This window comes from Sinohyriopsis cumingii, unplaced genomic scaffold (assembly GCF_028554795.1).
Source record: "Sinohyriopsis cumingii isolate HCF-2022 unplaced genomic scaffold, ASM2855479v2 utg001923l, whole genome shotgun sequence".
Taxonomy (NCBI): domain Eukaryota; kingdom Metazoa; phylum Mollusca; class Bivalvia; order Unionida; family Unionidae; genus Sinohyriopsis; species Sinohyriopsis cumingii.
Window position 1 is genome coordinate 619,815 of NW_028316083.1, and position 17,845 is coordinate 637,659.

Consider the following 17,845-nt stretch of genomic DNA (forward strand, 5'->3'; position numbering starts at 1 on the left):
TAAATCTTAAATATTCCATCAAAAGTAAAGAAAAGTACAGAGTGATCCTTATCAATTTAAGTCTTGAATGTACTGATGTGTCAATGGTTGTGATGTATGCAAAGTATATAATCCTGAATCTCTTTGAAATAATTCACAATAATTTCAAAATAGTGATTTAATCCAAAATGTCAATAGGCACATTGTGATTCAAATTAATATTTAAATAAATGATTTGTATCAAATCATATCTGATTTCATCTATGATTTTAGATACTTAAGGTAGAACTAATAGTTTCTCTTTAACTCATCCACTGATAAAATAAAAAAAGATGATCATGATTTGGGTCAAAACCTCATTTCCAGAAGACTCTAAGTTGTAAACAAGGTCAGGTATTTTACTTCAAGTTTAGTTAAATGCATGACAACTATCATGTATGCATATTTTCAAGGGAAACACTTTGTCCTGAAAAGAAATTGAAGTAAACATGATGTCTACAAATAAATATTATCTTACAGTACATTCTACAATCATCAGCCAAAATAGCTATGAAATAATCCTTGAAACATCTTATAATTAACAATCATGGACAAAAATAATTATGTAAAGTTATGTATAAATGACCCCTACAATCCACAATCATGGACAGTTCAACACACAATGTATAGAGAAATGTATCATCAGATTAAATGCCAATTTATTTAGATTTTTGTTATTCAAAACACCCATTTACAAAATATCCAACCCTTAAAGTTTGCATAATAATTAATGATCAACTAATTAGTAAGTAACACATTTCATTCAAATCTTTCTTTTTCAATTACAACATGTGTAACAAAGCCAAACATGATGAAAAAGAATACAAACATTATTCCAGAATGAACATACTTTGCTATTTATTGTTCAACAGCAACAAATGTTACTAAGACAAACAAGATCAATGGTAAGGCTGACTTATTGTTGTGGAAGACTTCGTAATGAGCAGAGTATGTTATGGGGAAATTTCTTAATTAAATTTATATGGGTTGAATCTGTACTGGCCCAACTTTGTTATTGGCCAACTCCATTATAGGTCGAGATCTCCAGTTACCCTTTAAAAGAGAACTGTCCTTGGACAATGTTTTATGAATTTGAATAATGGAGCAAGTGGACAATGACTGACAACAGCACATGAAGGATAGAATTGTTTCAAGTGAAATAATTTCAGAGCAAATAAACACAAGTTAATTTTAGTTAGTTTCTTTTGTAATTTATTGCACAGCAATTTCAACACCGTGTCTAACTACCAGTAAAATAACTACCGGTATACCATTCATGTACAGAGAATTTCATCCTCAGCTAATGACTTTTCAAAATCCACTGTCCTTTGCCTGTTTAAAAGATATTCTTTGGGCATTGTGAAGACCATTTCTCTCAAGGTATTTTATGTCATAATATTTCTTTAACCCACATCCAAAAGTCAAGAAAATGTAGCTGTCATACTTAATAGCACATATGCCAAAATATATATAAAAATAATATACAGAAATCAATAGTCACAATTACTATTTAAAGCAAATCTTAGGAACTAAAACTGAAATGTTTATTCTTTGACCATTTATTCACTAATATTAGTATTATGCATGACAGTGTGTTTTTTCAGTGCACTATTATGCCTGAACATTTTCTCACAAACTTCACATTTGAATGGTTTTTCTCCACTATGTATTCTCATGTGCACCTTTAAATCCCCTTTCTGCGTAAACATTTTCTCACAAACTTCACATTTGAATGGTTTTTGTCCAGTATGTAATCTCATGTGCACCTTTAAATTACCATTCTGCATAAAGATTTTCTCACAAACTTCACATTTAAATGGTTTCTCTCCAGTATGTATTTTCATGTGCATCTTTAAAACACTATTCTGTGCAAATGTTTGGTCACAAACTTCACATTTGAATGGTTTTTCTCCAGTATGTATTCTCATGTGCACCTTTAAATCAAAACTATGTGTAAACATTTTGTCACAAACTTCACATTTAAATGGTTTTTCCCCAGTATGCATTCTTCTGTGCTTCTTTAAATTATCATTCCTCATAAACATTTTCTCACAAACTTCACATTTAAATGATTTTTCGCCAGTGTGTATTTTCATGTGCATCTTTAACACATTATTCTGCATAAAGAGCTGCTCACAAACTTTACATCTGAATGTTTTTTCCCCAGTATGTTTGTTCATGTGCACCTTTAAATCACCTTTGTGTGCAAACATTTTTTCACAAACTTCACATTTAAAAGGTTTCTCTCCAGTATGTAATTTCATGTGCATCTTTAAATTACCATTCCGCGCAAACAATTTCTCGCAAACTTCACATTTGAATGGTTTTTCTCCAGTATGTATTCTTATGTGTACCTTTAAATCACTATACTGTATAAACATTTGCTCACAAACTTCACATTTGAATGGTTTTTCTCCAGTATGCATTCTCATGTGTACCTTTAAATCACATTTCTGCGTAAACATTTTCTCACAAACTCCACATTTATATGATTTTTCTCCAGTATGTATTTTCATGTGCATCTTTAACACATTATTGTGCGTAAAGATTTGCTCACAAACTTCACATTTGAATGTTTTTTCCCCAGTATGTTTGTTCATGTGCACCTTTAAATCACCTTTGTGTGCAAACATTTTCTCACAAACTTCACATTCAAATGGTTTTTCCCCAGTATGTATTCTCATGTGAACATTTAAATTACCATTCCGCGTAAATGTTTTCTCGCAAACTTCACACTTAAATGGTTTCTCTCCAGTATGTATTTTCATGTGCACCTTTAAAACACTATTATGTGTAAACATTTGCTCACAAACTTCACATTTGAATGGTTTCTCTCCAGTATGTTCTCTCATGTGCACCTTTAAATTGCCATTCTGGGTAAACATTTTCTCACAAACTTCACATTTAAATGGTTTTTCTCCAGTATGTTTTCTCATGTGCACCTTTAATAAACCATTGTGTGTAAACATTTTCTCACAAACTTCACATTTAAATGGTGTTTCTCCAGTATGTATTCTCATGTGCTCCTTTAAACCCCTATCGTGACTAAATAGTTTCTCACACACTTCACAGCTGAACGGTTTTTCTCCAGTATGCATTCTCATGTACAGTTTTAAATTATTGTGTGTAAACCGTTCATCAGATACTTGACATTTGAATGGACGTTCTCCAGTATGTATTCTCATGTGCTGTTTGAAATCTTCACGTTGGTTGAAAATTGTATGGCAGATTTTACATTCAAATAGTTTATCTTGTGGCTCTTCAAATCACCTTTCAGTGATACATTCTTTAGCTCAAAAATGACATTTGAATATTTTTTCTCCACTTTGTATCATATCTTGCATTCCCCGCCTAGATACCATCCCATGCCACTTCAAATCATTTCTCTGCTTGGACATTTTACCACCATTTTCACGTTAGACTGGTTTATTTCACGTTTGTATTCTATTGTACCTCTTCAAATTATTCTACGCGTAAATATTTCATCAGTCTAATTCACATTTGAATGGCTTATCTCCGGTAGTCTGGAACGCTATATTATGGCGGTACTTAACGTTCTTATCTGTACATATTAAAACTGTTTTGCTATTGATGTTTAGTTATAATTTGAAACATTTCTATGACTTTCTCTGTTTCTATTCCTATAAAAAATATCTTTGTCAATCGAAGCACGTAAATGTAAATAAAACAGAATTGTTCAAACATTAACTCAGGGGTGGGCAAACAACGGCCCGCGGGCCGCGTGCGGCCCGCCAACGGCTTTCATGCGGCCCGCCAACGGTTTTCATGCGGCCTAGGAACAAGTCATCATACAGTGTCAGTGCGACTCTGTTTATGTTACTCTGTTTAGGAAATAAATGTGCTTCTTTTGAAGTTTAAGTTTTCAAATATTAACAACATATCAACAACTGAAAATCAATCATGATGTTATTTAGAAAAACCTTTTGTTTTTGCTATTTTGAATATTAATTATTTTACTTAATGAACTATGTGGCCCGCGACAAGGTGTAAATTTGTGTATGCGGCACTTGCACTGGAAAGTTTGCCCACCTCTGGATTAACCTATCATGGGAGGGGGGGCGATATTATCGCGGTATTTGCCTAAGATACGTATGGCAGCACAATAAACATAAATTGCTACTTACCCCTAAGAAGGAATGTCCACGCTTGAACTGGCAGAATATTTTCACAATAAACAGAATGATCCAATGATCAAATAGAACACACAATTGTAATTAAAGTGGAAATCAATGTAGTACAAGATTACAAATTAAAAACAACTATTATTTAACTTTATACGAATTTTGAATGCAATGTGGGCAATAAAAGATTAATTTATTATTATTATTATTATTATTAATGAAATATTACTTATTTCAAGTTAGTTTAACTGTTGTAATCTTGTTTACGTACGATAAGTATGATCATCATCAACATTGTAATAAATAAAAAATGAAAGTAATAAATCTGAATAAAAATAAAATGTTACTTCTCTCAAATATTATCTACGAGCCTCTGTGATCGGACATATTAAAACTTTTTTGCTATTGCTGCTTCCTTATAATCTGTCAAGTTTCTATGATTTTTCCACTTTCTATTCCTATAAAAAAAATCTTTGCGAATCGAAGCGAGTGAATGTAAAAAGAACTGCATATAAGTGCTGACCTAGATTAACGTACCATGGGTGAACTACTCTATGTTATCGCGGTTTTTTGCCTAACATACGTATGGTAGCATACAAGTATTATAATAAACATATATTGCAACTTACCTATGAGAAGGAATGTCCACGCTTGAAGTGGCAGAACATTTCCACAATAAACAAAATGATAAAATGATCAAATAGAACACACAGGTAATTAAAGTGGAAATCCATGAAAAACAACAATACAAATTAAAAACAAATATTATTTAACTTTATATGAATTTTAAATGCAAGGTGTTCAAACATTTTAACTTTATAAAAAAAATATTATTATTATTATTATTATTATTATTATAATTATTATTGAAATATTACCGATTTCAAGACAGTTTAACAGTTGTATTCTTATTTACATACGAGAAGTATGATCATAAGCAAACTTTTCTCAATTTTGGTCCATATTGACTACCATGGAATGAATTTACAGCCTTAACATTGTAAGGACATGTATGTCACCATCAGTATATGACCTATAATCATCAAACATCAGAAGATACACTGAATATATTTTCTAGTCAAAGACAATGCAGGTATAGGAAATACGACTGGGGTTTTGTAAATTAAGACACGTAATTGCATGCACTTTGAAAAAAACAAAAACAAAACATGTTCATTCTTTATCATTGTAAACTTATACAGATTATTGACATTTTAGAGGAAATTGCGCTGTAAGATGTTTGTGTCCTTACTGACTACTCCTTTATGGTTGTAAACAAGCCAAAATGGAACCACTTGGAAAATGAGGCAGTTGGTTTCTAATAGTCATTAAGAGAGATGTTAGGACTTGTATTTCCTTATTATCTTGATTTGTTCTGGGCATGTACCATACATTATAATATAGAAAATCAAACAATTCTAAGTTTGTAACTGTTTATAAACATTTATTATTCTTATATTTATTAGGAATATAGCTAGTAATTTCTTGACTGTAATCATTTATAATCATGAGTACACTATGCCATTAAACTGCCAATGAGGACGATTAGATTACAATTACAGAGCTTCAGAAATCAATGATTGTGATTACAGCTCAGTCTATAGCAGAATCTGCCCACTAACCTTCTTGTCCCATAACGAACTCGACCTGCCCAAATCGCCATTGCGTACCCTTCAAATTATATGCTAGGCCTTTTGATCCACAATTCATATAAAAGTAATGTGAATCTAAGATTATTTTTTTCAATGGTCGTTTATTATTGTATTCTTCGCTCGTTTCTTTCAATTGTCAATTATTTTGCATTAGCAATGTAGTGGGGAAAAATCATAATCTCAGATTAAATAAATTATAAGGTGCGTGATCACATTTATAAACTGTCCTTGTCCTGTCACTGTTAATTATTAATTGAGTCGAAGGTAGCACATGTCTATTCTTCTACCTATAACTGTCAACAAATTTTGACACTTTTAGTCTGATTATAAAGCACGGAGGAGACATCCCAGTAGGAGGTCAGATTATGCTAGAACTAAGACAAAACATTACCAGTATACATTACCTGTATGCACCCCATTTCATCATAAGTAACAGTAATGTCAGACCTATTATTGAACGTAGTACTTGTGACACAATGAAATTAGTCAAATGTGTGCTTGCCGTAGACAAAAATAAAACACGAACATAAAACTAAGACATATATTTGAAGAATATGTAGTTCTGTTGGATGATCTTGGATGTTTGCCAAACAAGATTAACATCAAGGTAACAGAAGATGCAGAACCAATTGTTGAAGCATGCGGAAAAGTAATATTTGCATTTCGTGATATAATCATGTTTGAAAGTAGAAATTGAGAAATGGGAAGTTCTGGATGTAATCGGGAAAGTGGAAGAGCTTGCTGAATGAATCAACTCACTTGTAATTGTTCACAAGCCAAACGGAAAGTTAAGAACTGGATTGGATAAACGGAATCTAAATAAAGCTCTCTGAAGAGAAAATTCTAAACTTACAACACTTGGAGAAATTATGCCAGTCTTTGCAGGAGCAAATGTGTTTACAAAGTAAGATGCTTCAGATGTGTTCTGGCAGGATCAGATTGATAAGGAACGTTCTAAGTTGTGCAAGTTTAACACACCTAACTAAATAAAACCCAACTAATGCATGACATCCTAGCAAACCTGACAACCTTGTTTCCCCTACAGCAAAACAACTTGATAACTGCCTCCGTTCTTTGCTTGACAAACATGCCCCAGCAAGCAAGTGCAGAGTAATTATCAAAAAGTGTTGAAAACCTGATAAGTTTTGGCTTTCCACCAGATTCACGATTCATAAGCAAATCTATCTAGCCGCTAAGAAGAATATCACAAACATAGTCCATGCAACGAAATCAGCCCACTACAGTACTAAGATCACATAAAATTAGTAGTCTTTGATTTTTATTTTTCGTCCTGTCGAAGGTTAAGCGGGTTGTGGTCACTAAACACAATAATAGAAGGAGCTCAACTAATCTAAACGTCAAAATGTCGTAATGCCAATATCAAAGGCAATCATTCCTTCCCGATTATTTGGAGCTGTAAGAACTAACGCGCTTTTAAGTATGGATTTTAAGTGATCAAAAGCATCCTGACATTTTTCATTCCAAAGAAACTTGTTTTTTCTTGCTCAAGTAATTTGTCAGGAAAGATTGGAACAATGTTTCCGATAGTATCCAGCCATGCCTAAAAATTGCACTAATTACTCTTTACTAACCGGCACAGGGAATTCAGAGATAGCCTTGACCTTTGCATCTATAGGTTGAACTTGTCCATGTCCCACGATATGTCCAAGAAATGTTACACTAGCACGACACAACTCACTTTTGGATACATTAGTTGATGTTGTTGTTGTTGTTGTGGGGTTTAACGTCATTTTTCAGCACACGATTGGCTATACATGGCGGCCAGTAGTAATGGTGGAGGAAGAATCAGGGAAAACCCTGGAAATAACCACCGACCCACGAGAAGCTACCGACAAACTTTCTCACATACCCACACTGGCTGAATTCGAGACTCGAACCGGCGAAGACAGAAGTGAGATGGCAGTGATCCGTAACGGAGAGCGCTTTAGACCACTCGGCCACTCCGAGCCCCCTGGAAAAATTAGTTGTTATCGCTGTCAGCATCACACTTATCTAGACCAGAGTGGGTCATGTTCATAAGACGTTGAAAAGTACTTGTAACCCCTTTCATTCCAAACGGCATTACTTTATATTGGTAGAGTCCATCTAGAGTCACGAATGCTGAAATTTCCTTTTCAAGTTCCCTTAGTGGAATGTGCCAAAATCATTCAGAAGGTCAACATTGGTGACATACTTGGCATTTCTGATCTTATCAATACAGTCATCGATTCCTGGTAATGGAAATGAATCTTTTTTTGTCACACTGCTTACCTTCTTATTATCAGTGCACAAATGGATCTGGTTTTGGAACAAGTATGCACAATGAACTCCAATCACTTTTACTGGGCTCTAAGAATTCATTCTCCAGAAAACACTGAATTTCTTTTTTCAAGTATTCCTGTTTGAGAGGATTCATCTTGTACGAATGTTGTTTCACACGTTTGGAACTTACAATTTCAACTTCATGGAAAATGTTGTTCGTTCTTGGAGGAACATTGGAAAGAAGTACTCAATCAAACCATAACTGTTTAAAATCATTTCTATCTGGCTGTTGCAAATGTGAAAGTTGCTGGTCCAGATCTTTCATAATTCCGAAGATTTCTCACTACAGCATCAATAGAATCCGATTATATTTCTTCACTTAAATCTTCACTGAGTGGGATGGGTACAACGTAATAAATTCCATGTTTAATTTTAACTTAACTCATTCATTTTCTTCTTAACTTTGTAAGGGCCGTGATATCTAAACTGAAGAAAATTTTGAAGAATTAGCAAGAGAGGCAGAATTCTATTACCAGACTCAAAAGTTCTATCCATGTTACTTCTGTCAAATCATAATTTAACTTTTAACCATAACTTAACTTTTGACTTGAATTGCTGAATGCCAAATTCAAGCATAATAGGTTGGAAAATTCAAGACGTAGAATAGGAATCTTGACCCGATTGGACAGATTTGGGAATGCTAAATTGAGTAGAAAACTTTTATTAAAGCTTTAGCTATTGTTTTAGATTTAATGTTCCTCAAAGGAATTGCCTCTGTAAACCTTGTTGACATACACATTATGGTCAACAAGTATTGGTTACCTGACTTGGTCTTAGGTACGGTACCAACACAATCTACCATAATTCTACTAAATGGTTCGTCAAATACATGAATAGGTTGCAGATGAGCCTTATGTATCTTCTGACTGGGTTTTCGTACCATTTGACAAGTATGACAAGATCTACAGTATTTACCAACATCACCATTGACTTTTGGTTAATAAAAGTGAGTCACGACCTAGTGATAAGTCTTATTAATCCCTAAATGACCAGCCAAATGAGTTTCATCGGCAAGGCTAAGTATGTCCTGTCTGTAAGAGTTTGGAACTACAATTTGATAGTTTACTGACCATTCATCACAGCAGGTACCTCGGGTGGCCTCCATTTCTCGTAAGAATGCTATTTTTAATGAAATAACAGACATGTAAGTCAGAGGCTTCAGTTTCACTAATGGTCCTTTGAAACAGAGAGGATATTTCAAGATTGTGTTCCTGTTCGACGACAAGTGATTGTCGTTTATTACCATGACTAGAATAAAGAGCATGAGTACTTAAAATAGGATCACTGTGATCAATACCCTCGGATGGATCCAAACAAGGCGTGAAAGTGACCCCATCAAAAGCCTGACCAATACATGTGTCAGATAAATGAAAACTTTCCTTATCAAAATCATTCTCAAGAGCTTTCTTTGCCATAGCTCTGGTGACTGCACACGCTGGGAATAAATCAGCGAGTTCTTATCAATTGGATCGACTTTCTGGTCCAAACAAGGCTTATCAGCTACAAGTGGATTAACCACAAACTTGTCTCCAGCTAGGTCGTTGCCTAGCAATAAATGAATGCCCTCAACTGGTACAGCATACCCTGTTCCGACAGTCACGGGTCCTGAGACTAAGTCTGATGACAAATTGACACAGTGGAGGGGAACATTAACAAAGCCGCAATCTACTCCCTGAAAAGGCAAAGTACATAACAAACAAATACTAGGAGAAGCTCCTGTGTCCCATAAAGTTTTAATAGGGATGGGATTGACCAAATCACCCAAGAGTTATATAGAACCCTTCGATATCATTGCTTCATAATTATCCATGATAAAATCGGACGGGAATTTATTAAACCCATCAAATGTATTGCTTTGAATAAATGGCCGTGGCCTTGACCTCTTAGAAAATAAGAGCATTTGGAATAGGCCTGTCATGGTTCTGATGCCTATTTTTCAATTTATAGCAAACAGAAACAACGTGTTCTTTTTTCTTACAATAGGTACACGTAAGAGAGACAAAGATCTTGAATAAAGCTTATCTGAAGCCTAATTTTTAAAAGTTATGCCTGATTAGATTTGTATTAGGTTGAAATACTTTTCTGCCGGAAGACTGTTGAGTGGATGTCTTATTTAGAAAAGGAAATTTATAAGTTAAAGAATACTCATCAGAAGCACGAGCAGCATTTTCCAAGGTTTCATTCTTATGCTCATCAAGACAAGAGATAATGTCACTATGGACACAGTTTTTGAAATCTTCAGGTAATACATGTTGTTTGAGACTTTCATAATCTCGCTCAACTTTCTTGGCTAAGCGCTATATATCAAATAATTGCTCCTTTTCTCTAGCAAATTCGACATGAGTTTGTCCAGCTTCTTTTTTTATATATTCTGAAATTTTGCAGATAAGCATTAGAGACTAACTCGTATCCCATCAATATATAGTCCTTGACTATATCATAGTCGGCACTGTGCTCTAGTGACAGTGAATTATAAATATCACTAGTTTTACCAGTTAATGCACATTGTAATAATTAAGTACAATGCTCTCTTGGCCACTTAAAAACTCTTAGCAATTCTTTCAAAACCATTAAAATGTTGACCTACTAATTTTTTCCAGAAAAGGAGGTACTAACTTGATATGTCTTCAAACATCAAAAGTAGGGGAATATTTTCCTTTTACCAGCTCTAATTCTTTTAATTTAATTTGAAACTCCTTTTCATCCTTTTCCGTTTGTAAACGCATTTACTTTTATTCTTTCGCAAATTGCATTTGTCTTTCTCTCGTTCTTCTTTATCAAATTGCATTTGTTCTTTTTGTATCTGCATTTGTCTTTCAATCTCTCTCTCTCTTTCGTCCTTAGCTACTAGTATTTGCAATTGTCTTTCTCGCTCTCTACTCTATTTTTGCAACTGCTTTCGTCTTACTTGCATCTCTTTCTGAAACTGCAGTCATCTTACTTCCATCTCAATTTCCATTTGTACCTTTTCAATCTGAAACTGAATCTGGCTTATCCCTCAATCCAACTTATTTAGATGTACCTCCATTTTGAACTCACAGAATTTCCTTTGTAAATAAGTCTTCCTATGAGCATGTTTTTGGTACAATTTCATCTCAGGTTTATACATGGACTTCGAAATCTCAATCTGGCACAACTTTACTAATCCAACTTTTGATACGACTAATCAGAAATCCTCATTTCTTTCTACGTGTACTAATTGCAAGAGACTATGCGTTGCTATTTTTAATTGCAACAACCTGAAATAAATAAAAAGAATGACGACATAAATGTTCCAAATGGTCTTATCTCTATGAGGACAGGGTTACGATTGTATACTGAAAACAATATAGTTATTGGGTTAAACAAACTTAATTTTATTATGGAGAATTATAAACCATTCATGTCGAGATGTTAAATATCACTTATCTGTGATAATTTCAATCCAATACGTACTAAAATATACAGAGCTAGGTGACAGTCTCGGAGTCTTTTATTATATGGTAAGTCTGAAAATTGTCTTATTCGGGTTAATCCATTAAGGACGACGTCAAAGATGTGGGAGGGGGGTTTGGTCAAATGCGGATAACTGCTAATAAGGGTAAGGGCATGTAAAGTACCTTGCAGACGTCCACAAGGTAATACTTTTGTTATGTCATTTATGGGTGATCCCTAAGTATAAAATATTTGTTAATTTCAATTTGTACGATTCGTGCCACATAATATATATGAATGGGTTGGCATTAATACATAGGTCTGGCTCCCAGTGCCTGAGGTTGATTACATGGTCACATATCAGCCCTGCGGACCTAAGGGAGAAGGCAAATGGCCAAGTAAGATGCACCACTGCCTGTACAGCGTTCTCAATTCAGATAATACAGTGACTGGCCTGTGACGAAGAGCCTGACTGATCATGCGACTGCAGAGCTAGCGATAGCCTCCCTTGAAGCAGTTGGCTGGCTGCAATAGCCACCACTACACTATTGCTACGCACAGTACATCTGAAAGCCTCGAATCCAGCTGGCTTCCACACACGTGTGTGTTAAATAGTGACATAGTCAACATATTGTTTAATAGAGTTTTTAATATCTATATTTTTGCAACTAATATTACATATTATTAAAGACTATTCTGTTTATTACCGATGCTTATAATGGATGCGCGTTATAAACTGTATAGCGACTTTCAGGCTTCTTTTATTGCTGCACACCCTTATCTGAAGGCAGATCTGGCACATAAACGTGCACATATGCATTGGAACAATTGTAAACAGAATAAAGAAGAAGTAAAAAAACTTAACACGAATTTGGCATGCGAAAGCAGCAGAAAGAAAAAAGTAGTCTGATGAGCATGTGGGCCCACGATGTGACGCCTAAGGCCAGTCTAAGCCAAGCATAGGATTCAACTACTTCGATGATAACCATGTTATCTCAAGACCTTCCGTCAAATGTGGTGATAATAAACAGTTAAATTCATTCAGAGACGTTAGAGGCATCTTCTGCTAACGTAATAGCAAGAGAGACGGATGCGGAGACGCAAAAGAGAACAGTATCATATATAGTGAAGAAAGAAAAAAACAACGATCCACACCAGCACAAAACTCAGCAAGCAATGAGTTAGAATCTGTCAACGCACAACTAGCTAATCTTCTACAGGTAAAAACACTGGACTGTGAACAGACGATATGAAAACAAAGTCTCATAAACTCGGCGGCAAAAAAGTGCAGCTGGAGAAAAGAATACAAAGTCTAGAAGCTGAACGAGCACGCAAACATAACTCCAGGCTTGTCTTCAAGAGAAAGATGACTGAAGTTACGGAAGAACATCCAGTCATTGGACAGCGACTCAAAAAGTTTTGTCGGCAGAAAGTCGGAAGGCACTTCTTATAAGATGACCAACCAGAGTGGAGAAGCTGCTGATCCGAGGCGACGATTTGAAAAGCTTAGTGGCTGAAAAGCGTTGAATATCTTGCATGAAGCCCTCGTCCAAGATGGCTTCAGCATCAGTCGAATAGGAACATATCTACGTCGACGTCCACGTAATTTGGCGACGACTGAAGGTGAGCGTCACATAACCACAGTGCATGTCAAGCCGATTAAGGCAGAAAACAGTGAAAGGTGCATTCACGTTGATGTTCATCAGCTACAATCTGCTACTTGAAAGATCTGGCTCTCGCTATGGGAGAACACTGTGTTTATTTTTCTAGGATTAGAGCAGAAAATAACCAGGCGCCCATTCTGATGCACATGGAGTATCGTGTGTAGCTGCCAGATGACAAATGCTTTATTGCTGAACGCCACAAACTGATCCCATCAGTCTATGCTGCATGTGTTATAAAACCATGGGCTGTATCGTATTCAGGGCAAACTGCTGTCTTCATTCGCAGTGGGAAGCATGCCAGTAGCACAGCAATGACACACACTGTTGATTTTGATGAACTCAAACAATTTCCTGCTTTTCAGCTTGTTACGTGTATTAATGGATCAGTGATGCCAGTTGTGGTCATGGCAGTCCGGATGAGAACTCTCGATTTCCTAAAACACTAACTACAGCCTATCGAGCGTTCTATTACAACAACGTGGAGGTGATTTTCGTTGCGTGCATTGAGCCAGGGCACTCTGCCTACAACAACGCGACCGATGTGATGTAGAGTTGGAAAGGGCCAATTTCCAGAAGACCAGTGAAGTGCTGACAGAAATATGGAACTCAACGGTTATTGATGGATTTGATCTGGTAGCATCTTTTGCATCATGCGATGCAGGAAAACTGGACATCATACCACCGTCAGATGAGTGGTGAAGTCGGCACATTCAACAGTCGCAGTATTGCTTGCAGACTGTGAAGTGCAACAGTGAATCATGCTATGCTCAGCGTCGCACTAGCTACAATGATGATTTTTACCTCCACCTGGCCCACACTACAGTACAGATAATGGGATTACCTATGCACCAGTTGGCAGCAATAGTCGCTTTATCAACGGCTGGCTCTTTTACATTTGCAGCCTTCACACGACATCCCGAGGATGTCCTTTGATTTATACTATCCATTGGTGACTGCTGATCATAAGAAGCGCGTTTGTAATCAGTGTGGTCTGTACTTTCCGTATCAGGCTGCAAAGCACAATCATAGCCGTATTCACAGGCATGCAGCAGTGAGCACACAAGCTGAAGTGGCAGACGTCGGTGTTGTGAAGCATGAATCTCTTGTCTCTATTCTGTCAACTGCATCATCAACATCCGCAACTGAATGCAGTGATATGGTCTGCCAATTGTTCACAACTTGTTTGAATGGCTACAGTCTGTGTTTGTTGAAGTGGAGTAAGACATTGACAGTCTATCGAATTTAGCTTTCTGTGTGATGACAACTTTAGTTCTATGTGCTGAATAAAGACTTTTTTAAAGAAAGAACTTTTTGTTTATTTTTTTATTTGGTTTCAGCTACATGTTGTGATGAGATCAGTGAGCGTTGTATTTTGAGAGCACCAACTATTTCACTGCCAGATCATAAAGCAGTGTATAATCCTAGATGGGGACGTCCTCAGCGGAGGGGGGGGGGGGGCGGAGTAAGCCATATGTTGACAGAAGCCGACAAGGAGAGAGGCTGGGTAGGAGAACAGGCATTATCTGCGGACATCCTTTATGGACAACTAATTCATGGAGAAGAGTGGACAATTTTGTCCTAAAACTTAAGTTTCAGAACGAGTTACTATGGTTAATTTACTTCTAACTGAGAAAAGTTGATCGTATTGAAATTAAAATCCCTGAATCCTTGATATATATCTTGCTTGTTCAGTTACAAGAGCTAGGCGAAAAGAGCCCATGACAATGGTATTGATCAGAAAATTATTATTTTAGCTCAAACATTTATCGTCAAGTCTTTAGATACGGCAACTCTTGCTCCCGGTATTCATCAATTAAGGGTTACTGATCACATTGACCCTACTCATTCTCTCAATTCTACTTAAAGTGACGGAAGATAATCACTCATTGTCTAATAGGAACAAGATTCTGAGACCTCGTATTTGTTTCAGAGAACTAAAAGAAAATATTGAAGCCAAACAAGTACCAGTTTGTTATTTTATAAAAGAAATGGTGTCCTTATGTGAAAATGGAGACCACCTGAGGTACCAGCTGTTGAGGTATCAAACTGATGTTCCTGGGTCACACACACACACACACACACACACACAGAGACACAGACACACACACATATATATTAAACAATACCAACACGTAGAACGTGTGACCGGTTTCGCTTTAAAAATCTTAAAGATTTCCTAATTAATTCTAAACTAGAAAAAAATATAATATAAAAAGGCATCCTCAGTTAAATGTAATAGACCTAGATGTTCGCACTGTTTTTGTATTAATGAAAATACTTCTTTCATTAGTAATAATACAAAAGAAACATTTAACATGCATTGTGATATTAATTGTGCAACATCAAATGTTATTTATTTGATCACATGCAAAAAATGTGGCATCCAATATATTGGACAAACCAGTCAACAAATACATAAACGTATGAACCAACATGGATCAGACATAACAAAATTATCTCGATCAATCATTTTCATCTCATGTTTCCACACATTTTAACAAGAGTTCCCATACTTTCTAAGATTTCTTCTTTCAACCTATTGTTATAGTAGATTCCGAGATGGAACGTCAGCTAAAGGAAACGTGTTGGATTCACCATCTTAGTATGGTATATCCAAAAAGTCTAAATTCCAAAACACTATACTTCATTAATGTTTTTTTTATAATTTTTTTTTAAATTATGTCCCCTGTTTACAGTTAGTTAAGAATATTTTTATATTATTCTAATTTACAGAATAACTAGTGAAAGTATAAACTAATATCATAAAAATAAGTTTACTAATTCTTTATAAATGAAAGAGCATTTTTAAATTATTTCTCAATACATTATGATTAATTATTTATACAATTCTTGATTAAATGCATTATGCATAATTTTTATTATATAAACGTAGTTCTGATGAAACAGTGAACATTCATCAATAATATATCAATATATATTATTTTTTAGACACATTTTTTGTAAATGTGCATTATCCATAATACAAATATTAATAAAGCTTGTCATTTGGGAGTCATTTTAAACATTTTTACCGAACAATATTAAGAGATGTTTATATATACTACAAACTTGTTAAATGGTACAAAAACCCAATCAGGCAAACAGCCTATTTGAATTTTGACCATAATTAGTGCGTCGACAAAATTTCCAGAAGCAATTCATTTAAGGAATTTTATTAATAAAAAGATAGTAAATGTTTTCAAAAAGTTTCTTTTTTCACACTTTCTGGACATCCTAAATCTGTGCAATCTGAGGGAGAGTCAAATGTTACATCTGGAAATTACAACTAGTTATTCATGCAACAATTTAGATATCTTATTTCCTCTCACCTTGAAAGTCAAGGAGCTTTGGAACGATTTCATCCCACTTTGAAGATAATGATTCTGTCATATATCTTGATAATGTAAAAGATTAGGCAAAAGGTGTTTATTTGCTGCTGTTTGGGGTTAGGGAATCATTTCAAGAACCAATAAGTTTCAGTCTTTTTCAACATGTTTTTGAACATAATGTACATGAACCATAAATCTTATTGAAAGAGAAACTTCTTTCAACAAAAGATTCAGAGATTAATCTTCTTGGTTATGTCTCTGATTTTAAATATAAGCTGTCAAAGGCGTGTGAAGCACGAAGCAGTAATCTTCACTCTACAATCATTAATAAATGGAAGGCATGACAGAAATACAAAAGAAAGTAGTTTTCATATCATATTATTAACATTCCTGGAAGGTGAAAACAGCATCAAATTTGTAATATCACTCTGTTAAAGGAGTATGTTGATAGACATACCCCTGATAATCAATCATTTTAATTGTGTCCTTCTCATACATAAAGAATTTCAATGAATTTATGCAGACGGATTGTAACGACTTTTGTTTAATCAATCTGCAGAAAAGAGTGAACTAAAACAATTATCACGTGAATATGAGCGCTTGGTTACAGATGCTCCAAAACGAATAAATAAAATCTACCATGATGTTGAAATTGTAGATTTTCTACACCTGTAAAACAACATCCTTACATGATACATTCCCTCAAGCAGGAATGATCGGAAACAGAAAGTCAATATTTGCTGGAAAATGCTTTATTTGGGCCCATTAAAATTAACTGGAGTTAACCGTGTATTCTTGTGTTGAGACCAGATAACACTTTCCGTACAGATTCATTTTCAATAGCAGGAATCGATGAGTGCATTGGCAAAATTTGAAATGCAACATATGAACTGAAGTTCGACCTTTACGACATTGTAACTCCAGATGGACTTTATCAACATAAATTGATGCCATTTGATATGAAAATTATCCCTACATATTCCACCCTGTATTGATATGTTAACATCTGGAATAGACAGCGTTGGTGCGTGCATCAATGACGTCATTATATTCGACTTTTAGAAAAATCACACAAACCATACATTCATTGGTCGACTGAATCAAGCAAATTTTACATTAATTTAAGTAAAAGTGGGTATTGCTGTGCTTGTGATACATATTGTTGGATATTATCAAGTCACAGCTATTGACATTAAGGTTAAGACTATCTCTATATCTCCAGTGGTTAGCAACAGCAGTACAAAGCAACTGATGCGATTTTTGGGTACAGCTGGAGTTTTTCAAATATTTTGCTCAAATATTTC

The 17,845-nt window shown here is 35.1% G+C and overlaps 1 protein-coding gene across 1 annotated transcript in view; it reads right to left on the reverse strand.

Moving 5' to 3' along the window:
* The window catches only part of LOC149771365 (uncharacterized), a 61,783-nt gene that overhangs the window by 36,566 nt on the left and 7,372 nt on the right, over positions 1-17,845 (reverse strand). Inside the window, exons 2-3 of the mRNA XM_089948548.1 lie at positions 14,054-14,222; positions 1,586-3,277 (exon numbers count right to left, since the gene is read on the reverse strand). Coding sequence (XP_089804674.1) covers positions 1,586-3,277; positions 14,054-14,222 — 1,861 coding nt within the window. The remainder of the gene's footprint in view (positions 1-1,585; positions 3,278-14,053; positions 14,223-17,845) is intronic.